This window comes from Culex pipiens, chromosome 3 (genome assembly GCF_016801865.2).
Source record: "Culex pipiens pallens isolate TS chromosome 3, TS_CPP_V2, whole genome shotgun sequence".
NCBI classification, from domain to species: domain Eukaryota; kingdom Metazoa; phylum Arthropoda; class Insecta; order Diptera; family Culicidae; genus Culex; species Culex pipiens.
The window spans coordinates 48,659,015-48,679,409 of record NC_068939.1 but is presented as its reverse complement, the minus strand read 5'-3'; the positions used below and the strand labels follow the sequence as shown (position 1 = coordinate 48,679,409).

The window sequence follows — 20,395 nt, the reverse complement described above, 5'->3', positions numbered from 1 at the left end:
CTTCGCTTAGGCACGCTGTTGCTTGATCTTCATGGCATTTGTTTCTTTGTTTACATTTGTGAGTGTTTTATTATTTCTGTTTTGGTTTGTTCCCTTCTGGCGCTTCTGTATGTTTGTTTTCTGAGTTTGCTCTGTTGCTATCAAAAAGTGTTTCGACCGAGTTCGGAAGGGACGGTTTCGACGGTAAGAAATTCTCTGTTCTCTGTGTGTTTTGTTCCATGTTGTTTTGTTTCGTGCTAGCGTGCCACAATTTCGTTCTAGCATTTTGTGTTAAATGTTCTACTCGTTGAGGATGTGTTTCGGTTCCTTGCTAGCACTTCCTTAACTGATTAGTGTTTGTGTGTTGTTCTCTTAGCAAACTTTTCATTTTCCTAGTTCACTTTGTGTTTTTTTTTGTGAGTTGTTCACTCCGCGTTTTGACTTGCTCTCTTTGCTGACTAGGGGAAATAACGAAACGGTTTTGTTTGAGACATAACGTAAATTCAATCTTCAGTTTCGGGATAAGTCATATTATAAGTGTATAAAAATATGTTTAAAGATATTATTCTTGCATTCGATTTGATTTTGCTTACAGTTTGTTTTTTTTCATAATCTTTTTTTTCCGTTAAGGTACACAGTACACAAATCATTCCTCCTCTTCCATTTTTTTCTGTTTGTCTAGTGTTTATAATCACTTCTAGAGATACAATATATAAAATTAGGTTTTACGCCGCCTCGATTTGGAGGTTAGAAAGGAGTGCACTGTTTACATAGACTTAGCATAGTTCGATGCGGTCGTCGATTTTGTTCGGGGAATTTCGTCGAAAATCGACGAAGACCATGTAAATAGTGCACACGAGCTGTCAAATGACGTCACGGCGTAAAACCTAATACCGATTGGGTTGCATGCAGATGAATATATTTTGTGTCTATTATTCTTGAATCTTGCTTCGATTGCCTGCTAATTTAGAGCAACAGTAGAGCTTTTGTAGTCTTCGTCTTTAATACCTTAATCACCTTTCGCTCTTAACAAACCGTGCGTGATCTACAATTTATCACCACAATTTTCAACGGAAAATTTAACTCAGTAACATAATTGGATGATTTTGTAATGGAATTAGTGTGCTTGGTGCATGGTTTTTGGTTTAAAAATACACCATAAAACCTCTATTAAAAAATGTGAAAATTAAATATGTTTTAAATTTTTAAAGATCAGTGTTTTTTTTTGTGTTAAATACTCAAATTCTAACAAAGAATCTTTTTTTTTGAAAATACTAATAATTTCATAATTCGCAATATGAAAAAAAAAAAAATATGTTTTTTTGTTTTGAATATGTTTTAGATTTTCAAAGATCAGTGTTTTTTTTGTGTTAAATACTCAAATTCTAACAAAGAATCTTTTTTTTTTGAAAATACTAATAATTTCATAATTCGCAATATGAAAATTTCTTTCTAATTATTTGTTTATTAAATAAGCCATTTTGCATCATTAGTTCTTCCATACAAGGCTACATTAGGGTGCCTACACGAGTTGATAAATTTGATAATTTTAATTAAAATGATATTTTTTGTAATTTTTAACCCGACTGAAACTTTTTTGGTGCCTTCGGTATGTCCGAAGAAGCCATTTTGCATCATTAGTTTGTCCATATAATTTTCCATACAAATTTGGCAGCTTTCCATACAAAAACGATATCGATACAAAAAAAAATCGAATGACCGATATCTGAGAGAACTGCTTACTATTGGTAATTAAACCGTGTGCCGACCCCTCGGCCTCAGCAGCGAGATGACACCAACACAACGACAACGATCGAGCGAGCGCACGCAAGGCCTGCTGCGCCATATTGTTTTTTCATTCCCAAACATGTGTAACAACGCGAAAAAAATTACTCTTTTGTTTGCTAAGTTAACACTTATTCCGCCTATTATTTTTCCACTTGGACGAAAAGTTCCAAGACTCACTTAGGAAAACTAATTTTTCACCCAATTTATAAGTTGGCTCCGTTGTGAAACTACTTACTTTTCCTGTCATCTGTCGAGAAGTCATGAAATGTTCTTAGATTATTATTTTTCGAAAATTTCTATTTTTGGATCCACCCTAACTTGGCTAAGAACAGCCCTTTCCAGAATTTCGTAGCCGGCCTACGTATATTAAATTGGTGGGATAACACACGCACATTATCTTTCGAAACTGAAATTTTACATAATTCGAAACACGGTTTCCCACAATAGAACACCACCTTTAGGGGTTTGAGCCATGCCCAATAGCCTGTCCCATTTTGAGGTCATGTCGAGGAATTTCAGGTGCTCACTTCTTAAATGATAGATTATGATGTTAGGAACAATGTTTTCTTAGACAAGAAAAAATAATAAAATACTTTCTCGCACCCCCTAGTCGATTTACTGAAAAATGTCACTTTTTTGAACAAATTTTCTAAAATCGCTTGGAATCAATACAAAAACTGATTCGATCTGGTGAGTATTATCTTCAAACGATAGGTTTTTGTCCATAGATTAAGATGCACTATCAATATTGGACCAAAATCTAAGTTTTTGGACTCTCCCAGGCGGATTTATGTCGAAAAAATCGCATTTTTTTGAAACTTTTTTCAGAAATGCTCATTTAATTTAGGGTAGTCTATTTTTCCCAGTAAAACCAATACATGCAGCTTGTAGGAAATTTCATGGCGAACATTTTTCCCTCTGAGAAAATGCAATTTCGACACTCCAGAGCCGAGATATTTAAGTTTTAGTGAGGAAAAAAGTGCCAATTTTCAAAATTTCTCAGAATTCAGAAGCAAGGCCTATTAATTACCCGATGTTGCAAGCATGTATCGCAAAGGTCAGGGTATGCTTTCTTATAGTAATTTTGGCCGCTGAATCCGAATCTGAAATCAAATTTCGTGTAAACAGTGATGTTTTGTAGCTACACCCTTTTGGAATGTTATTTGCGTAATTAAATCGCTGCCATTCAAATTGCTTGCAAGTTCGGTCATACTTTTCTCGGTTTTCGTTCCACTTTGATTGATTTTTTACTTACAGATCTGTTAAATGTTTTTTACGTTTTGATTATCTTAAGCAATTCGAAAAATCGCATATTGTTATTTGGTGGTGGCTTAGGGACTATCCATAAACCACGTGGACCCCCTCCTCCCCAATTTCCATACAAAACAAATCTTTTTGATATGGAGAGTGGAAAATCGCTGAATCAAAGTGGTATTTACGAAAACCGAAAAAAGTATGACCGAACTTGCAAGCAATTTGAATGGCAGCGATTTAATCACGCAAATAACATTCCAAAAGGGTGTAGCTACAAAACATCACTGTTTACACGAAATTTGATTTCAGATTCGGATTCAGCGGCCAAAATTACTATAAGAAAGCATACCCTGACCTTTGCGACACATGCTTGCAACATCGGGTAATTAGTAGGCCTTGCTTCTGAATTCTGAGAAATTTTGAAAATTGGCACTTTTTTCCTCACTAAAACTTAAATATCTCGGCTCTGGAGTGTCGAAATTGCATTTTCTCAGAGGGAAAAATGTTCGCCATGAAATTTCCTACAAGCTGCATGTATTGGTTTTACTGGGAAAAATAGACTACCCTAAATTAAATGAGCATTTCTGAAAAAAGTTTCAAAAAAATGCGATTTTTTCGACATAAATCCGCCTGGGAGAGTCCAAAAACTTAGATTTTGGTCCAATATTGATAGTGCATCTTAATCTATGGACAAAAACCTATCGTTTGAAGATAATACTCACCAGATCGAATCAGTTTTTGTATTGATTCCAAGCGATTTTAGAAAATTTGTTCAAAAAAGTGACATTTTTCAGTAAATCGACTAGGGGGTGCGAGAAAGTATTTTATTATTTTTTCTTGTCTAAGAAAACATTGTTCCTAACATCATAATCTATCATTTAAGAAGTGAGCACCTGAAATTCCTCGACATGACCTCAAAATGGGACAGGCTAATGCCCAAGCACACTTTTTGTCAATATGATTGCTAACCTAATTTTTTAATAAATATTTTTGAAGAAAACAAAATATATAACACTATATAATTTCAGTTGTTTGATGTTCTGTATACATACAATCAATAAATTCGAAAATATATGAAAAATAAATATCTTAACCGCAAAAATAAATCACAGATCTGTTGTTGTTGTTGTTTGCTCTGTACATCGGTTTGTGTGTTTTCTCTTAAAAGAGTCGTTTTTCTTTTCTTTTTCCTACTTCATCCTCAATCTCGATTGCACAATTTAATGCAATTTTCCTCTAACAAATCTCACTTCATTCTAAACCAAATTTATCTAGAGTAGGGTTTGCCTCGGTGTTTCGTTTTGCTTCGTGTTTAAGGTAATGTTTCGCTGTTGCTTCAAGCTGCGGCGCTCTAACTGAAGTGAAAGCATTCCGATATTTCCACACACACTAAATTGACTTTCGCGCGCAACGGGTTAAGCTGTTGTTGTGGGGAGGAATGCGCACCTTACCGATCTATAGGACGCTTCCTTGCGTTTCCTTACGAAATACGATGAAGATTTATAAGTGTAACTTTATAGAGTACTCTTTCCACAATTTTCCTTTTACTATAATGTGCTATACTTCTACCACGTGCATGCCCGTCCAAAACTCCAACTGCGTCGTGCTTCAAGCTAACTGCCGACGCCGATCGATCGAGGATCACTTTGCTTCGTTGGGATTAACCTACCTTGCGTTCAGCTTCACTGTCTAGGTTGAGCTACCGTTGCGAATGTAGCGCAAAATGTACTGATCACGGACGTCGTCCGACACCGGATAGAAGCCGAGTGCCGCTGGTAGTGTTTTCGGATCCAGCGGTGCCCACTTTTGTCCCAGCTGGGTGCTGATTTCCTGTTGGCGAAATTCGAGGTTAAGGTTAGGCGATTTTAAATGCAAAATTTTGGTGTGACTAACCTCGATGAAGGGCGTCATCATGACCGACGGCATCGATAGGTCGATACGGGACACCTCGAGGACCTTTAGATCCCTACCACGCAGTCGGGAAATCCCAACGAGGTTGTGCGGATCCAGCACGTAACCGTGGATGACGATCTCCTCGAGTTTCTTGCAGCGCCACGCCATCATTACCAGCGGGTCCTGCTCGGTGCGAAGGACGAGCTCCATGATGTTTCGGTACTCCTGGATGCGCTGCGCGATTGAGACTTGATTAATTAAGAACTACAGTTTAGGGAGTGGCAAACGTACCATTGAATCAACCCAGATCATACTTTTCAGGGTTTCCTTGTAGTAACGAGAAAGGTACTCCAAGGCGTCGCAGTTGATCTTGAAAAGAAACTCTGTTAAACCTCGTCTTTAACTAGATTTAACGACCCTCACCCTCTCACAGAACAGCACCTTCAGGTGGGACAGCGGCATCGACGGGCGCAGGATGTGACTGTGCAGGATGTCCACCGCTTCGTACGCGCACACCAGCGTCAGATGCAGCTCGGTCTGCGGGTTCTTCGCGCAGAACGTGGCCCACGCCCCCTCCGATATGCCCGGATGTTCCTCGTCCAGACCGTGCACGTGGATGGTGAGGCGCCGCAGGGGCAACAGCTGCAGCGTCTGCAGAAACTCGTCGCACATGGTGTCGTAGTCGAGCGAGAGCTGCTGCAGCGCCTGGCACTTCTCGAACAGGGTCGGCTCGATGGCACTGAGCGCGTAGTGGCTGGGGTCCTGCTTAACCGAGGCGAACCCCAGCCGCTGCAGGAACTGGGGCCGGGGGCAGCTCTGCGGGAGTCAATGTGAATTTTATGAACTTGGTTTGGAAATCTTGAAGGTATTCAGAGACTGTCTGATTTGGTAAGACCGTCACAGATTGCAAAGATTTGCGAAAGCAAATCTGAATTTCTTGATCCGAGTGGATATGTCGGGCTTGGTGCCACCATCAAGCAGCGCATTCTGCTCCACTAGCGTATATTAAAATTGTTGCGATTAAAACATTCCAATTTTGGATCGAAAGTTTGACGATTTCTGAAAACAGCTAGCTGACAGCTACTACACCGTTGTGTCTGCGCTCAGCTTGCTGCGATGCTGTCAAACTTTCGTTACACGAAAGTGACAGCTACACGCAAAACTTGCACCACTCAATTTCGCGCCACTTTAGTAAAATTCTGAAAAGAGAGTTAAATGGTTTTTAATCAGTTTCACCCAAAACTTACGTTCAAAAAGTCAGCGGCATGGAGCGTCAGGATTTCCGAGCATCCCAGATCGAGCTCCTTGAAGGGTGGGTTCGGCCGGCTAAGCAGCGCTTTGATGGGCTCAACGAAGAGTCTGCAAGGTATAGGAATGTTAGACGCAGATGTTACAAGTTACTTCAAATATCTTACTTGTAGATGTAGTTCCATTCTTCCTCGGAGTAGAACCGTCCCGGTGTTACCAGGGTGGCATATTTCGGTTGAAGCGACAAGCTAGAGAGACAGGAGCTTTTGCTGAGCCTGCAAAACTAGAATAATTAACTTCATTACAAATCGTCAAAAAAAGTAGTCTTACTTGTAGAGGATTTCCGTGGCCAGCTCTACATCGTACAGATTGCACGAATCGAAAGAAATCTTGGCGGCGCTGATAATGTGCGCCAGCGACTGCAGAAAGAAGCTGTTCTTCTTGTTGTTCTCCCGAGCCACATCGAAGTGGATTCCCTTGAAGAATCTTGTAAGAAAAGATGTTATTAGATTCAATTCAATCAGACATTCCTCAAGTAAGTATCACGACATCGATTGAAAGCGAACGTCGTAGAAGCTTGCACAATTTGCGAATCGCAATGCCGAGGCGCAACAGAGAGAGGTGTGACTACGCAACGCCTTCAACGCAATAACCTTCCTCACCTTGGCTGGAAGATAACGGAGCGCCAGTGCCAGCAAACGGCCGAGGCCTGCAGACGGTCGTGATAGTCCAGATACTGGAACAGGTTCGTGAGGACGAGGGCCGGCAGTTCGCCCCAGTTGGAACCCTTGCTCATCCCTCGCACGTCGTCTCCAATAAGAATTGTGCAAAGAGTACCTGTTCTTTCAGCTGTTTTTTTTTCTTTCGCACTACCTTGCACTCTTTGTTGTGAGGGCTGATGAACTTTCTTTTTTTCTACTGCTTGCCTTTTAAATTCGATTTTCTAGCCTGAAACAAAGGTGCAAACACTCTTTAGATCCAGATTCACGTTCGTCACCGTTTTCGGGATCAACCTGTGGCCACGGTTAGGGAAAGCGGTCGAAACGTTGCATAAAAGCGTTAATTTTAGATTAATTTGCGTTTCTGTCGATGATCTGTGAAAATTTCCTTTTTGTTTTTGTTACTCCTTGCCTGTCATTGTTGTGAAAAGTTTGTTTCGTTTATTTTTCTATCTGCGCTGCACGCAAGTGACAGTTCCAGTTTCGGTGCGTTCCCCGTGGGCCGACTGAAGGTGGCTTGATTGTTTGGGAGGTTCGCAGAGTGCCAGCTTCCTCTAATTTGGTAACAGGACTTTCAAAACTACCTGGTGAATTTGCACTTGGCTCTTCAGTGGGATCGAATTGCCTTGTGTTTTGAATCTGTTGTTATTGTCATTTATATTGTGATTCGTTCTTGTTCGTCCAGATCTTGTTATGTGTGGTGAACCTCAATGAAATCTTATGCTCATTGGAAAAATGGCTTGTGATTTCAATCTGTTGATATTGTCATTCATTTTGTGATTCGTTCTTCTCGTGCAGATCTTGATCTGTGTGGTGAACCTCAAGAAAATCTGCATTTTGAGTGTTGAAGAACCTCATCAAAAACGATTAATACCAGCTCTGGATTGCAACACAATCCACCTTGACTGCGAAAGGAACAGCTGAAAGTGGATGAATAAATCAAAACAAACAACTGTCAAAATAATAACAAAGATTGCAGGATCTCAGCTGAATCATTCGGATCCTTCTTATCAGTAAGTCAATTTTGCTTCAATTTTCAAACAACACACTGATTCCGTCCCCGTTCCGGAACCTCGATAGTTTAACCTGTAGCCGTGTGTCAAACTCTTGTAGCACTTCCGACGCGATGATTCAGTTTGTCCTGTTGATTTCGCTGTGCCTGCTAGTGCTCAGCGTAGACCGGGCGGACGCATCCGGCATGGACTTTGCTGATACCGTCGCACTAATTCTTGGCCTCGTCATAGGTACCGTCGGCGTGTTGGCCTGCCTGGGACGCTACGCCCGTCGACTGAGGGCCGAGCAGTACTAAGCCGGAGTAGCGACCAAAGAAGAACCTCCTACGAAAGGAGCTGCTGTTTAGGCTAAGAAAATTAGAATTTAAGACTAGTTTGTAAGCAAAATTTGTAACTTTACACGATGAGCTACCTACGAGTCATGATGCGACCTACTCGAGGTGCGAGGATCATCTACGCTGGAAGCACCTGGCTTAGTCCACCTGAAAAGTTCCAAACAACCCAACCTGCAACCCGCAACTTCTCCATGGACAGCACCGTAACGTCTCTGTGGACGACCATGTCACAGAGCACGCCGGTAGCGTACGTCCAGCAAGGTCTAGTCAACATCCATGACTTCACCGGGCTTCCCTGGTGGGCATCGGTCATCCTGTCGACCGTACTGATGCGATCGCTCGTCACACTTCCTCTGGCCATCTATCAGAACAAAATCGTTGCCCGGCTGGAGAAGATCTCCCTGGAGATGCCCGAGATCGTGAAGGGGCTCAAGCTGGAAACCGCGTACGCGATTAAGAAGTACAACTGGACGGAACAAGAGGCGCGGATAACGTACAATCGATCGGTAAGTGGTTTCTTTTAACTGTTAGATCCAGCATTACAAACCAATCTTTCATACAGCTCAAGAAGCAGTGGGACAAGCTGGTTATCCGCGAGAACTGTCACCCAGCCAAAACGATGATCGTGCTGTGGGGACAGATACCGCTGTGGGTGATGATGTCCGTTTCGTACCGGAACATGGTACATATGCTGCCCGATCCGGGCTCGATTGAGGCCCAGATTACGTTCACCGAGCTGACGCTGGGCGGGTTTGGCTGGATACCGAACCTGACCGAGGTGGACCACTCGCTGATACTGCCGGTCGCGATGGGATTGATCAATTTGGCAATCATTGAGGTAGATGACCATAGGTTTTGAATCCGAAATATGCTAATTTTAATATTTTTAAGATTCAAAATGCTGCTCGAACTCGAGAGTCCTCCAAACTACAACGAATATTCACCAACGTGTTCCGAGGCCTCAGCGTTCTGATGGTTCCGGTTGCCGCTACTGTACCATCGGTGAGTTGATCTAGTTTTTAAAATAACTTAGACATTGAGAAACATTCCTCCCTTCAGTGCCTCTCCCTGTACTGGGTCACCTCGAGCGCTTACGGACTGTGCCAGAACCTGATGCTGATGTCCCCGCGAGTTAAACGCCTAGTTGGTGTTCCTCAAGTACCTTCCGAGCTGGCCAACCCGTACCAACATGTCCGGGAGAAGTTTGCCCAGAGAGGAAGCGCACTGTTGAGCAAGGTCGGACTAAGTTCAAAGTAGCAGGGCTTTTAACAATATGGAAAACTAGCTTTATTATACAATAAAAAATGTTACAAATATTCTGTTGGTTTCACTGCTGTTCACAGCGCCTTAAGGTACAGTGTTGGGTCACACGCCGTACGTGTGCAGAGATTGGTGCAGCTTCTCCTCGATCCAGTCCAGGTAGTGTTCCACTTTGACGTATACGCCGGGTTTGTTGGCGTATCCGCACTGGGAGCCCCAGGAAATGATACCGTAAAGGGTGTGGCCACCTGTGATAAGAAACAAAAATGGTTACCTCACCTTCAAAATTGTTTGCTTTGATCAAGGTGGTTCACGATAAAGGTAAGCATCTGTCAAACTTACGGTCATTTTTGCAAACCAGTGGGCCACCCGAGTCACCCTCGCAAGCATCGACTCCACCGTCTAAACTGCCGGCGCAGAACATACCGGCGGTAATGTTTTTACCGTACACCTCTGGCTGGGTACAGGTCACGTCCGACAGCAGCGGAACCTTGGCCGCTCGCAGCTCCAGGGAGTGAACTGTGGGGAAAACAATCGTCATTTGTCAATGTATCAAAAAGCAGGTCATGTAATTGCTTACTCGAAGATCCGGACTGCGTTGAGCCCCATCCGGAGATCATGCAGTTCGCTCCTTCATGGTACGGTTGGTTCTTCGCCGGCAGACACACCGGCTGAACGTAATTGTTGAAACGGATCGGTGTCTTGAGCAGCACAACGGCAATGTCGTTGTTCATGTGGTGTCCAACCCGGAACTCCTCGTGGATGTACCAATCCTCGATGAAGATGTCAATTTCCGCCTGTTCCAGCGCATCCGTATTGTAATCTCCCAGCCGGATCATGTACGCTCCCTTGGGGAAACCAATCAAGCAGTGAGCAGCGGTGAGGATGTGATACTTGGAGATCAGTACCGCTCCGCACCAGTGGACGGACTTTCCAGTTCGCTTCGCTCGCAAAGCCGCTTGCCACGGATGGTGTCCGTAGACAGTTTCACCACCGTGAATCACCCGGGCACCGTATGTCGGCTTGACCGCTTTCGGATCAACCTGCAGTTGGCCGCAGCTATCCGGATAGATCTTGGCCGATCTCTCCCCGTCAAATTTAAACGACTTGCCGGTTGCAAGTCTCAGCTGAGCTGAAGTCTGCGGAGGCGTTCCACAGCTTACGCCCACATCCTCCTGATGGCTACAGTTGTGTTCTCCCCATCTCCAGTGCATACAGTCGTCAATCGAAGTCTCGTTTCCACCGCAAACCACCTGGTCCAACCAAATCTGTCCCGTTCCCACTTTGTACTTGTTCTTTCGCACCTGCGCCGTTCCATTGCCCAGTCCCAACTGCCGGCAGATGACGCGAGCCTCCCGCAGACCAAACTCATCGTCACAGATCGTACCCCAAACGCCGCGGTACTTAACTTCAACTCGGCCCTCCGTTCGGCTTGGTCCATCCGCCAATCGCATCTCCAACGGTGCGTTACAGTGTTCGGCACTCTCATCCGATCCGTCCGCACAGTCCATCACATTGTCGCACAAAAATCCTACCGGGACACACTCCGACGAGGTATCGCACAGCCAGTAGTCGTTCGGGCAGGTCATCGCCGGCGTCTTGCACACCACCCCAACAACTTCTTCAGCGTTACAATCGTGCACGCCCCATCCGGAGAAGGCGCACTCCTGCAGTGAACTCTCATTCCCCGTACACCGCACCTCATCCATGATAAACACCGGATTCCCGTTGTTCATCAATGCCGCATTCGGCGGGAAGAACGAGTTCGGCTTGAGCTCCAACGCTCCTCCAGCGAAGCCCAACTCTCGACAAAGCACGTGCGCAGCCCCCAGGCTGAAGCTGTCGTCACACACATAACCCCATTTGTCATACGCCTTGACCTCGACGCGACCTTGATGCTTGCCGGAAAGACGCACCTCGTACCCCACCTGGTCACAGTTCAGTTCGTCCTGGCGAGCTCCGCAGTCATCTCGACCGTCGCAAACCTTGACCGGGTCGATACACTTGCCGTTCCCGCACACGAACATGTCCTTGCAGGGATCCACCTTTGGAGTGGTTGTTCGAGGTGGCGTCACCATTGGACGCCACTGGGGTGATCCTTCGTCGAAGCGAGGTCGGACAGCTATCGCTGGACGCGTGGTCGTGGTTGGTCTGTAGACTGGGAAGTACTGCGGTTGTTGTTGTTGCTGGGTGTATGGAGGAGAAGCATGTTGTCGGTTGAATGTTGGCGGTTGGAACCCTTGGGGTGCCGGAGGTCGATACGTTGGCGCACCGTAGTAGATGGGCTGCTGTCCGCTCAGTTGACGGTTGATGTCCGAGGGAGAAGCGACGTAGGAAGATGTCTTGTTCGGATTCAGTCCAATCACTTCCAGACTAGGTTGGTTCATCATGGAGTTTACCTTGGTCATGTTGAGTGTGACGTTACTGTTTGGTGCAATGTACGGCTTAAGTAAGAGTTTGAGTGCTTCACTGAGTGGGAGTGGTGTGGTACCGCTGTGCAAGTCTCGAGCATTTGGGGTCACGTTTGGCTGGTAGTATTGCGGATTGTACCTCGTATTAGCTTGGTTCATCCTCGGGGTAGTACTAGGAGGTGCCGCGTACACCGGTCGTACCTCACTGGAAGCCGGTCGTTGATAAATTGGCTTCGGAACCTGCAACGGAATGCGTGGTCTCGCCGTAGTTGTCACATACCCATCGTCATCGTTGCCGTTGAATCGAATGTCCAGGTCATACGAAACATTCTCGACGTCAATCTCCTCCGCGTCCGGATTCGAAGGAGAAGAAGGTCCATGCTGAATAAAGTTTCCGTACCTATTACAATCCACATTGTGGATGTGATCACACACAGACATCATCCTGTTGAACGCCGTACCAGGTCCACAATCCTGAACCACAGTCGCACCGTTGTTACAGTTCAAAAACTTCCTACAATCCGTTGGATGCTCCCGCAAGCCAATCACATCCGGTGGACACCTCACCACCAATTCCGTCCCACCATAGAAATCATCCTGACCACCCTGGGTAAGCGGAGCCGACTTGACCGGATCCTTGGGCTTCCTCAACCGTGCCAACCTCTGGTAACCCTCCATCGTGTTCGACGTCAAGCAGTGCACTTTCGTCGGATGATCGCACTGGTTGGTTTCCGAATTGAACAACGTTCCCGGTGCACAGCTCTGAATATACCCACGACCCTTCCAGCAGTTCAGGAACTGTCTACAGTCCATGATGTAGACAAAGTGACCCGACCCCGAAGGAGGACACTCCAATCCCGTAAAGTTCCCCGTAACCTCACCGGCAGTAGGTCTCAGCTTTGAGTTGGTCGCACTCAGAATGGCATTCTCGTTGCCATATCCGTCGTACGAAGGCGCTGCCTGAAGATCTCTATAGGCGGCCTTCTGTGGTGGCACTTCAACCCTGGCGGTTGTAGTGGGGACGGTTGGTGGTACGTATCGGAAGGGTTGTTGCTGCTGCTGCTGGTAGCCGTGGTCACTGCGAGCGTAGTTGGGCTCGTACGAGCGTGCTTTGTGAGTGTGCACCTTGCTGTAGTCCCCGTGGACCTGGGGCATCATGTTGAAGCTGGGACCACCATTGGTGCGGGGGTCGTAGATCTGAAAAGATTTTTCCCAATGAGATTCGTAGAAATTTTCCATTATTTACCTAACAAATTTGTTTTTTTTTCTAGAATAACTTCATAATTCGGTTCAAAAAAGTAAAAGTACAAAAAATAATTTAAAAACAAAGCATCGGAAGTACCTAGTATTTTTTTCAATTTCAATGTAATAATAATGCTGGAGGCAAAAAAAAAAAAGAGGCCATAGTCTTAACATTTGAATAAAAGATAAGTGTTTTAAAATGCATTTCACACTATCGATTCTGTTATTTTTTTGTACAGAAAAGTAGGCCTTTTCACCGTTCAAGAATGACATGAAATGTAAGAAGTTTCACGACGGAATTGCAAAAATTCAATTTTTGCAATTCCGTCGTGAAATTACTTACTTTTCCTGTCATTCTTGAACGACGAAACAGCCTACTTTTCTGTACCAAAAATAACAGAATCGAATAGCAACACTTTTCAAAATAAATGCTGAAAAGTTCTACTTTTCAGCACTGAAATGGGTGCTGAAAAGTTGAACTTTTCAGCACTTGTTTCGAAAAGTAACACTTTTCAACATTTTTTTTGATTTAAACGATTTATTGACAAAATACATGAAAATTTGACTTAAAATTTCACTCAATGGGTGTTTTTCGGAATTGCAAAAAATGTTGTATGGAACTTGTTGCAAAACTTGATTTTTTCAGCACTCTTCGTATTTATCCAACTCGGTGAACCTCGTTGGATAAATGTACGACTCGTGCTGAAAAAATCCTCTTTTTGCAACTTGTTGCATAAACTACTATTTTGCACTTCCGTTGAGAAACTACTTACTTTTCCTGTCATTCTTGAACGACGAAATAGCCTACTTTTCTGCACCAAAAATAACAGAATCGAATAGCAACACTTTTCAAAATAAATGCTGAATGCTCGGTGAACCTCGTTGGATGAATGTACGACTCGTGCTGAAAAAATCCTCTTTTTGCAACTTGTTGCATAAACTACTATTATAACATTTTGTTTATATATGTTTCTAAGAAATATAAATATTCCAAAATTGTCAAACTTACGGACCCAATCCTGCAACAACGGGACTGTAAAATTGGTCAATCTTTGTTGTAAATTACTATGTGGACAGTACTTTAGGGGATGAATAAAAAAGCAGTCAGCATTTTTGTATGACCCAATCTAACCCCCCAGACCCAATGTCACCCCTGATGACGGTAGTACCCGTAATTTTGAAGATACTTAAATGTCTATAACAAAAGTCTGGGTGCAAAAGCTCTGGTTGATGTACACCGTTAATAAAAATAGCAATCATAACCTTTACCAAGACTCAGTTAAAGCATTGTGAATAAAACGAATATATATTTTTCAAAATAAAACAAATCCAAACGAGATGTCTTAATCCAATTGTTCCCCAAGTTCTCGTTTTTTTATCTTCTTTTTCTTTAAGGTTAAATCATCAATCATTCGACTTTATAATTACTTGAATAAATAATCAAATTCAATTATCAATAAAAAGTCGTTCCAGTCACTAAAATTTTGCAATGAAAGGAAAATTTTATTAATTTGGTTTATGTTCTTCTAAAATTTTGATGTTTTGACTTTCAATAAACAATCATTCGTTATTTTGCAATGAAGGGTAATTTTCTATGAGCAATATATTGTTGTGTTGTGCTGGGAATGTATAACATTGGCTCAAGTAGTTGTAATATATAAGTTATAATTTCTAAGCTAACTTTTTTTTGCCAATGTTTTAAAGCTTGTTTTAGAAAAAAGCATGGAAAATCATATAACAATTATAATATTTTGCAAAGAATTTTAAGCTCTACAAAAAATACAAAATTGGCATTTATAACCTCAGATATATATTGCCATAACGATCAAAAAAGATCATTACAGACATTTAACTTTACTTCACAAGGTAATAAGAAGAAAAAAAAACAGCAACCGAAACAAAAGGTTTCAACCATTAAATGATTGCGTAAAACTTTTAGTTATGTAAAAAATATATGAAAAAACCAATACAAATGTTAACAATTATTTAAAAAAAACAATGTCATTTGCCCAAATCCAAAATTTAAAAAAAATATGTTGTCAAATTGCTCATCGATCAAAGGTGAGGGACTTTACTCGAACTCCCCTGACCCAGATGCCTTCCAGCATCATCATCGAAACGATCATCCAGAAAAGCATGATAACGAATACTCTTCACTCTGTAGTATTCAAAAGGCGCCATGAAACTGAACTAAGTTTATAAAACGCACATCACTCTCATCGTGAGGATGTTTTGGCACTAATCATCAGCGCAATATTTGCAAACATTTAGAGTAGGACAGAGTAACGGAGAGAAGATGTTTGCTGATAATAAGTTACATGTGGAACACTTCCTAGGAAATTCCGCTGAAATCACATCACGCGTATCACAACCCATCTGAATTGTTTTTCTTCTGTTTTACAAGTCTCATTACAGTAAACACCAGTGAAAAAAAGGTCTGAATCACGAGTTTAAAGCAAAAACAAACAACATTTGGTTCACTCATTCGAGTAAAATTCCTCCGGGTCAGTCCTTCTCTCGTCCTTTGTTTACTTTCCAGTCAGTTCTTCAAACTGATAACGACTTTCATCACTTCCAAGTTCTTCTACACTTTAATCGATCTTCAACTTACACCACACGATTCGTGGACGATCAGGGCCAACGCCACCAACAGCCAGCTGAACCAACGCTCGTGGATCTCCATGTTATCCTTTTGGGCACGTGGAAAAACGCACGTGTTTGTACTGAACGCAGTACTAAAAGTTCCAAGGTTCACACACTATCTGCGCTTGATGTTGTATCACTATCCAGAATTACAGAAGATGCCCAAAAACACGTCCGTTCGGATTGAATTCGCAAAGCACAGTGATAAGGATGGGTTCTCTCGGCGATGGTGCTCGGTCAACAGACTCCAGGCCGATCGTCATCATCATCCTCCCTCTGGATGTGTGTCTCTCTGATGAAAGTGTTCCACGCGAAATGGCTATGGAATTCTTGGAGGTTGTAGGTTTTTATATGTTTTAAACATGTTTTGGTCAACTTTTATAAAAGACAAAAGAGATATAATATTTTTTCTATTATTTGTTTCTAATCTTTTTAATTCCACTTTAGAGTAGTTCAGGGGTTATGGCTAATCTACACCCAAAGGAAAAATATATCTCAAAATCTGCAACAGTGGATTTGCTGCAGAAAATGTTATATTTTATTACATCTTTTGCAGCAAGCCCATAGATCATTTTTGCCCGCGAGTCACCAACACATATAATGATGGCGCGTCCCCGAGCAACACTCCAAAGAGAACATTATGTTTGCGCTCTGTCCCTCATCATTCATCAAGTGCCATGGCGCGGTGGTAGCGTGTCGGATCAGCAACCTAGAAGTTGATGGTTCAATCCTCGTTCTGTTAACATTTTTTTTCTGCAATACAATCAATCTGCCGTCGGTAATGTCGATAATTGTCGGTAACGGGCAAAAATGTCATACCCCTATATCGCAAAAAATGCATGAGGACAGTTTTCACGCAGATTCTGATATACTTTCATGCCACCATGTATCACAATCATGCGACCGCCGGTTGGGTGTACAATCACTTAACTTAAAAAATTGTATTGAGCTTGTCAGGTTAAAGTTAGTTTTCTAGCAAATTTATATTTAGTTTGAGATCACTTGTTCTTAAAATTGATTTCTCCTTTCCAAGTCTAAACTTTAATACAAGTATTTTTGAGATGCTTTGTGAAAATTATTATGAGTATAATACGGAAAGGGTAGGCCTGTGATTTGATGTGGAATCTCACTCATCTAATAAAAATTGTTCTACAGCTCTTTTCTCTCCCTCTCAGTAGCATCATCCACTGAGATGAGCTCTTATCAATAAGTGTCTCTGCCCCTACGTAGGGGAAATTCTACACTAGTCGGACTCTACACTGGATTTGGTCTTCTTCCTTTTCCCAGTACTAATAACTGAGGCACTCTCTCTAATTTCACTGATAGTGGTGGTCCACCGCCGCGGATTATGCTCACTCATCATACATGGGGAGATCCCCTCCGATGACGTCACACTATTCTGGACCATTTCCCCCTAAAAACGCAGCTCATCGTCTTGAATATGTACTTGCAAGAGCTTATGATTGGGATTAATTGTTTGGCCCGTCGTTGATTACAGAGATCGGTCGTTGTCGCATCGTTCGAAAGTCAACTGAAAAATTGGTCCCAACCGACGACTACATCGTCTTCGTGCCAGAGCTTCTTCATCAACTTCACAGGAATTCAATTAGGTTTAATTGATGAAACGGCGGCTGATACAATTTCATGGTGACGTTCTTCCAGCGCGTGGTCGGCTTGGGTGCTGCCTGGTTCAGCATACTGACTGACTATACATCTCTAGGCATATTTATTTGCTGGTGTAGCAGTTTGATTAAAGTTCGTTGAAGGCAGAGCAGAAGTGCATGCCTTTTGGTTGCTGCAGGTTCAAGTGAAACAGCATTTTATACGAGACTTGAAGATGTATTGCTAGCTCAATTAAAGGCTGAGTTATTTTTTCACATCAATCATGATTTGTTTTCAACAAAGTCATTAGAATAACAGAGTGTGTATTAATAACATGCAAGACAATTCATTGCTCAATTTAAAAGATTTTTTCTGAAAGATTTATAAAGATTCGGCATTTCATGTTTGCACTTTTCTATGGTCTTGTGTGATTATTTTTATCTAGTGAATTTTCATGACATTTTAAACATTTTTTTCGCATAATCATGAAAAATTTCATGCTATCGGGAACAAAAAAAAACAGTTTATCTCTCATGGTGCAAAATAAAAAAATAAGCAGTTTTTTTCCTGGCTCCCGGCACATTTCCAGATTCCAAAAATCCCAAATTTCCAAATTCACAAATTTCCGAAGCTACCATTTCTTAAATTCCTAGATTAACAAAATCAGAAACTCCTAAATTCTCAAAATCCAAAATTCCCAAATTATCAACTTCCTAATTTACCAAATTCCTAAATTTTCAAATCGCCACATTCATGAAATTTTGAATTCCCAGATTCTTAAATTCCAAAAATACCTTATTCCCAAATTTCCAGATTCAAATAATCCCAAATTCCCTAATTTTCAAATTCCCAAATTTCCAAAATCTCATTTACATACTCTATATCAATATTGCTCCAGCTGTCAATAAATGTTTCAGTCCCTTTAAGCAGCACGCTTTGATTTTTCGTTCTATAATTTGTTACCTCCCGCTCTCGACGGTCCCTTCAATACGACAACGAGAGAGTCAACTGTATTTTCAAATTCTCAGATTCCCAAAATCTCTAATTGCCAAATTTCCAGATACCAAAAATGCCAAATTCTCAATTTTCCAAATTCCCAAAATCCAAAAATTCCAAATTCGTGGATTATCAAAGTCCCTAATCCCGAAGATTCCAGATTCTTAAATTTCCGGATTCCCAGATTCGCTTAATCCCAAATTCCAAGGTTCCAAAATTTTCACATTAAAAAATCCCAAATCCGCAAGTTTTCAAATTCTCAAATTGCTAACATAGGCTTCATCCATAAAGTACGTCACGCTCTAAGGGGGGAGGGGGGTTTTCGTAAGCGTGACAAAGGGGGGGAGGGGAGTCAATGAGACCGTGACGTCACACTAGATAATTTCTTGAATACTGCAAATTTAGTCTTAAAATATTTACAAATAAATCGTTTAGGTTTGATAAACTTTACTCATAAATCAAATACATGTTTTAAATTATAGATGAAAAATACGTTATTTTTCGGAATTCTGAGTACGCCATTAAATCGGGCGTCTAATTTTACATAAATGTCCCTTTGACACCGAATTTCTATCTCATCACCGTTTCAGGCTGCAAATTATTGAAAAACACCTCTTTTTGCGCATGTTCAAAAATGAAAGGGGTCGTACCGCCCCTCCATCACGAGATATCAAAAAATGGACATCGGATTCGTGATCAGGGACAAAAGTTACCCCTTAGGACAAAATTTCACGCAAATCGAAGAGGGGTCGTGTGAGTTGGTAGAGAATTACCCAATTGGCTTAAGCCATACTATGACAACTAAAAAAAATATTTTTGAAAAGCTGAGAAAACTATCTACCAATTTCTTTCTGGAACTTTAAAAATCTGGCAATTTGTTTAGATACAGCCTAACAAATTATATTTATTGAAAAGATCAGAAAATTTCGCAAAAGTTTTATTTTCTAACATTGAAAATATCGGACCGACAGTTTCCGAAATATCATCAGTTGATACAGGCTTATTAGGAGACACTCATACAAAATCATTTTCATCTATTCGAATTTGTTCGTATTGATAGCATACAAACTATATTTTGATTATTTTTTTTTTCGAAAAAAAATGCATAAAAATACATCCAAATTGCGATATCTGTAGAAAATATTAGGGAATGTCAACTTTTTCTTAGAACAAACAATGTTTCGAGCACAAATTTTCCAGATTTTTTTAGCAACAATTATGTAAGGCTAACATAAATTATAAATAAAGTAGGCATGCGGGTTCGGATATCCGGATAATTTTTTTTATTGATTCTAACAACAGTTGATTAAGATTTCAAATTACCAAAATAGCAGGGAATAGTTAACAAAGCGAAACTGAACAAAATATTATCGTTTCACGGATATCCGGATATATTCTCTGGGTTTTAAAAACACCGATAGAACTATCCTGATAATTATCTGGATAGTGCTACTTTTATCATTAAATTTACTATTTAAAATAACCGTACACTATTGCTGCCCATAATTGAAAATTCGGCTATTATGCCAAATCAAGTATTCCGAGATAAACGCGTTTTTGTGTCTGTCACCAAATCTTCGCCACGGCAATTTAAAAGGAGAATGGGATATTAGCCGTTTGGTTTTTCGCATCGGCAGCCAAAATTAAACACTATTTTAGTGAAATTCAAGTTTTAGAAGATGCGTTGGAACATCTTCTACAACCTGGTGCTTATATCTCGATTTTGCCAAAAGTGGATATTAGCCGTTTTTTCAATGGTGGGCAGATTGGGGCTTGGTTAAGGCTAGTACGCTGATCGGAAGGAAAGGGGTCAAGAAACAGCTTTACGAACAGCAGAACAAAGAAGAGAGAACGATTTCTTGGGGCTTTTCTTCACCCTCTCTGACTTGCTTACTCTGCCGCTGTTGCCCATTTGAAATTTTTCTTGACCGATTCCTTCCGAAGTGCGTATACCGCTTTAGGAAGATAATTTCTGACCACCCTGAATGAGAATAGGTATAAATTTAAAATGC

At 41.7% G+C, this 20,395-nt stretch overlaps 3 protein-coding genes across 3 annotated transcripts; 1 reads left to right on the top strand and 2 right to left on the bottom strand.

The window, feature by feature from the left end:
* Window positions 1–277: 277 nt before the first annotated feature.
* LOC120431466 (F-box only protein 33) lies at window positions 278–7,600 on the bottom strand. Its single transcript, XM_039596580.2, has 9 exons — window positions 7,176–7,600; window positions 6,825–7,110; window positions 6,493–6,648; window positions 6,330–6,437; window positions 6,162–6,273; window positions 5,338–5,730; window positions 5,206–5,283; window positions 4,915–5,148; window positions 278–4,851 (listed from the first exon to the last, which is right to left on the bottom strand). Exons 2-9 carry the CDS (start codon window positions 6,956–6,958, stop codon window positions 4,711–4,713), a joined length of 1,356 nt encoding a protein of 451 aa, XP_039452514.1. The 5' UTR covers window positions 6,959–7,110; window positions 7,176–7,600; the 3' UTR covers window positions 278–4,710.
* A 692-nt stretch (window positions 7,601–8,292) lies between these two features.
* On the top strand, window positions 8,293–9,545 carry LOC120431468 (cytochrome c oxidase assembly protein COX18, mitochondrial). Its single transcript, XM_039596582.2, has 4 exons — window positions 8,293–8,735; window positions 8,792–9,067; window positions 9,121–9,231; window positions 9,289–9,545. Exons 1-4 carry the CDS (start codon window positions 8,298–8,300, stop codon window positions 9,484–9,486), a joined length of 1,023 nt encoding a protein of 340 aa, XP_039452516.1. The 5' UTR covers window positions 8,293–8,297; the 3' UTR covers window positions 9,487–9,545.
* LOC120431467 (uncharacterized) lies at window positions 9,493–16,012 on the bottom strand. Its single transcript, XM_039596581.2, has 4 exons — window positions 15,754–16,012; window positions 10,070–13,097; window positions 9,832–10,008; window positions 9,493–9,737 (listed from the first exon to the last, which is right to left on the bottom strand). The coding sequence occupies exons 1-4, from the start codon at window positions 15,823–15,825 to the stop codon at window positions 9,595–9,597; spliced, it is 3,420 nt and encodes a 1,139-aa protein (XP_039452515.1). The 5' UTR covers window positions 15,826–16,012; the 3' UTR covers window positions 9,493–9,594.
* Between the last annotated feature and the right edge of the window lie 4,383 nt (window positions 16,013–20,395).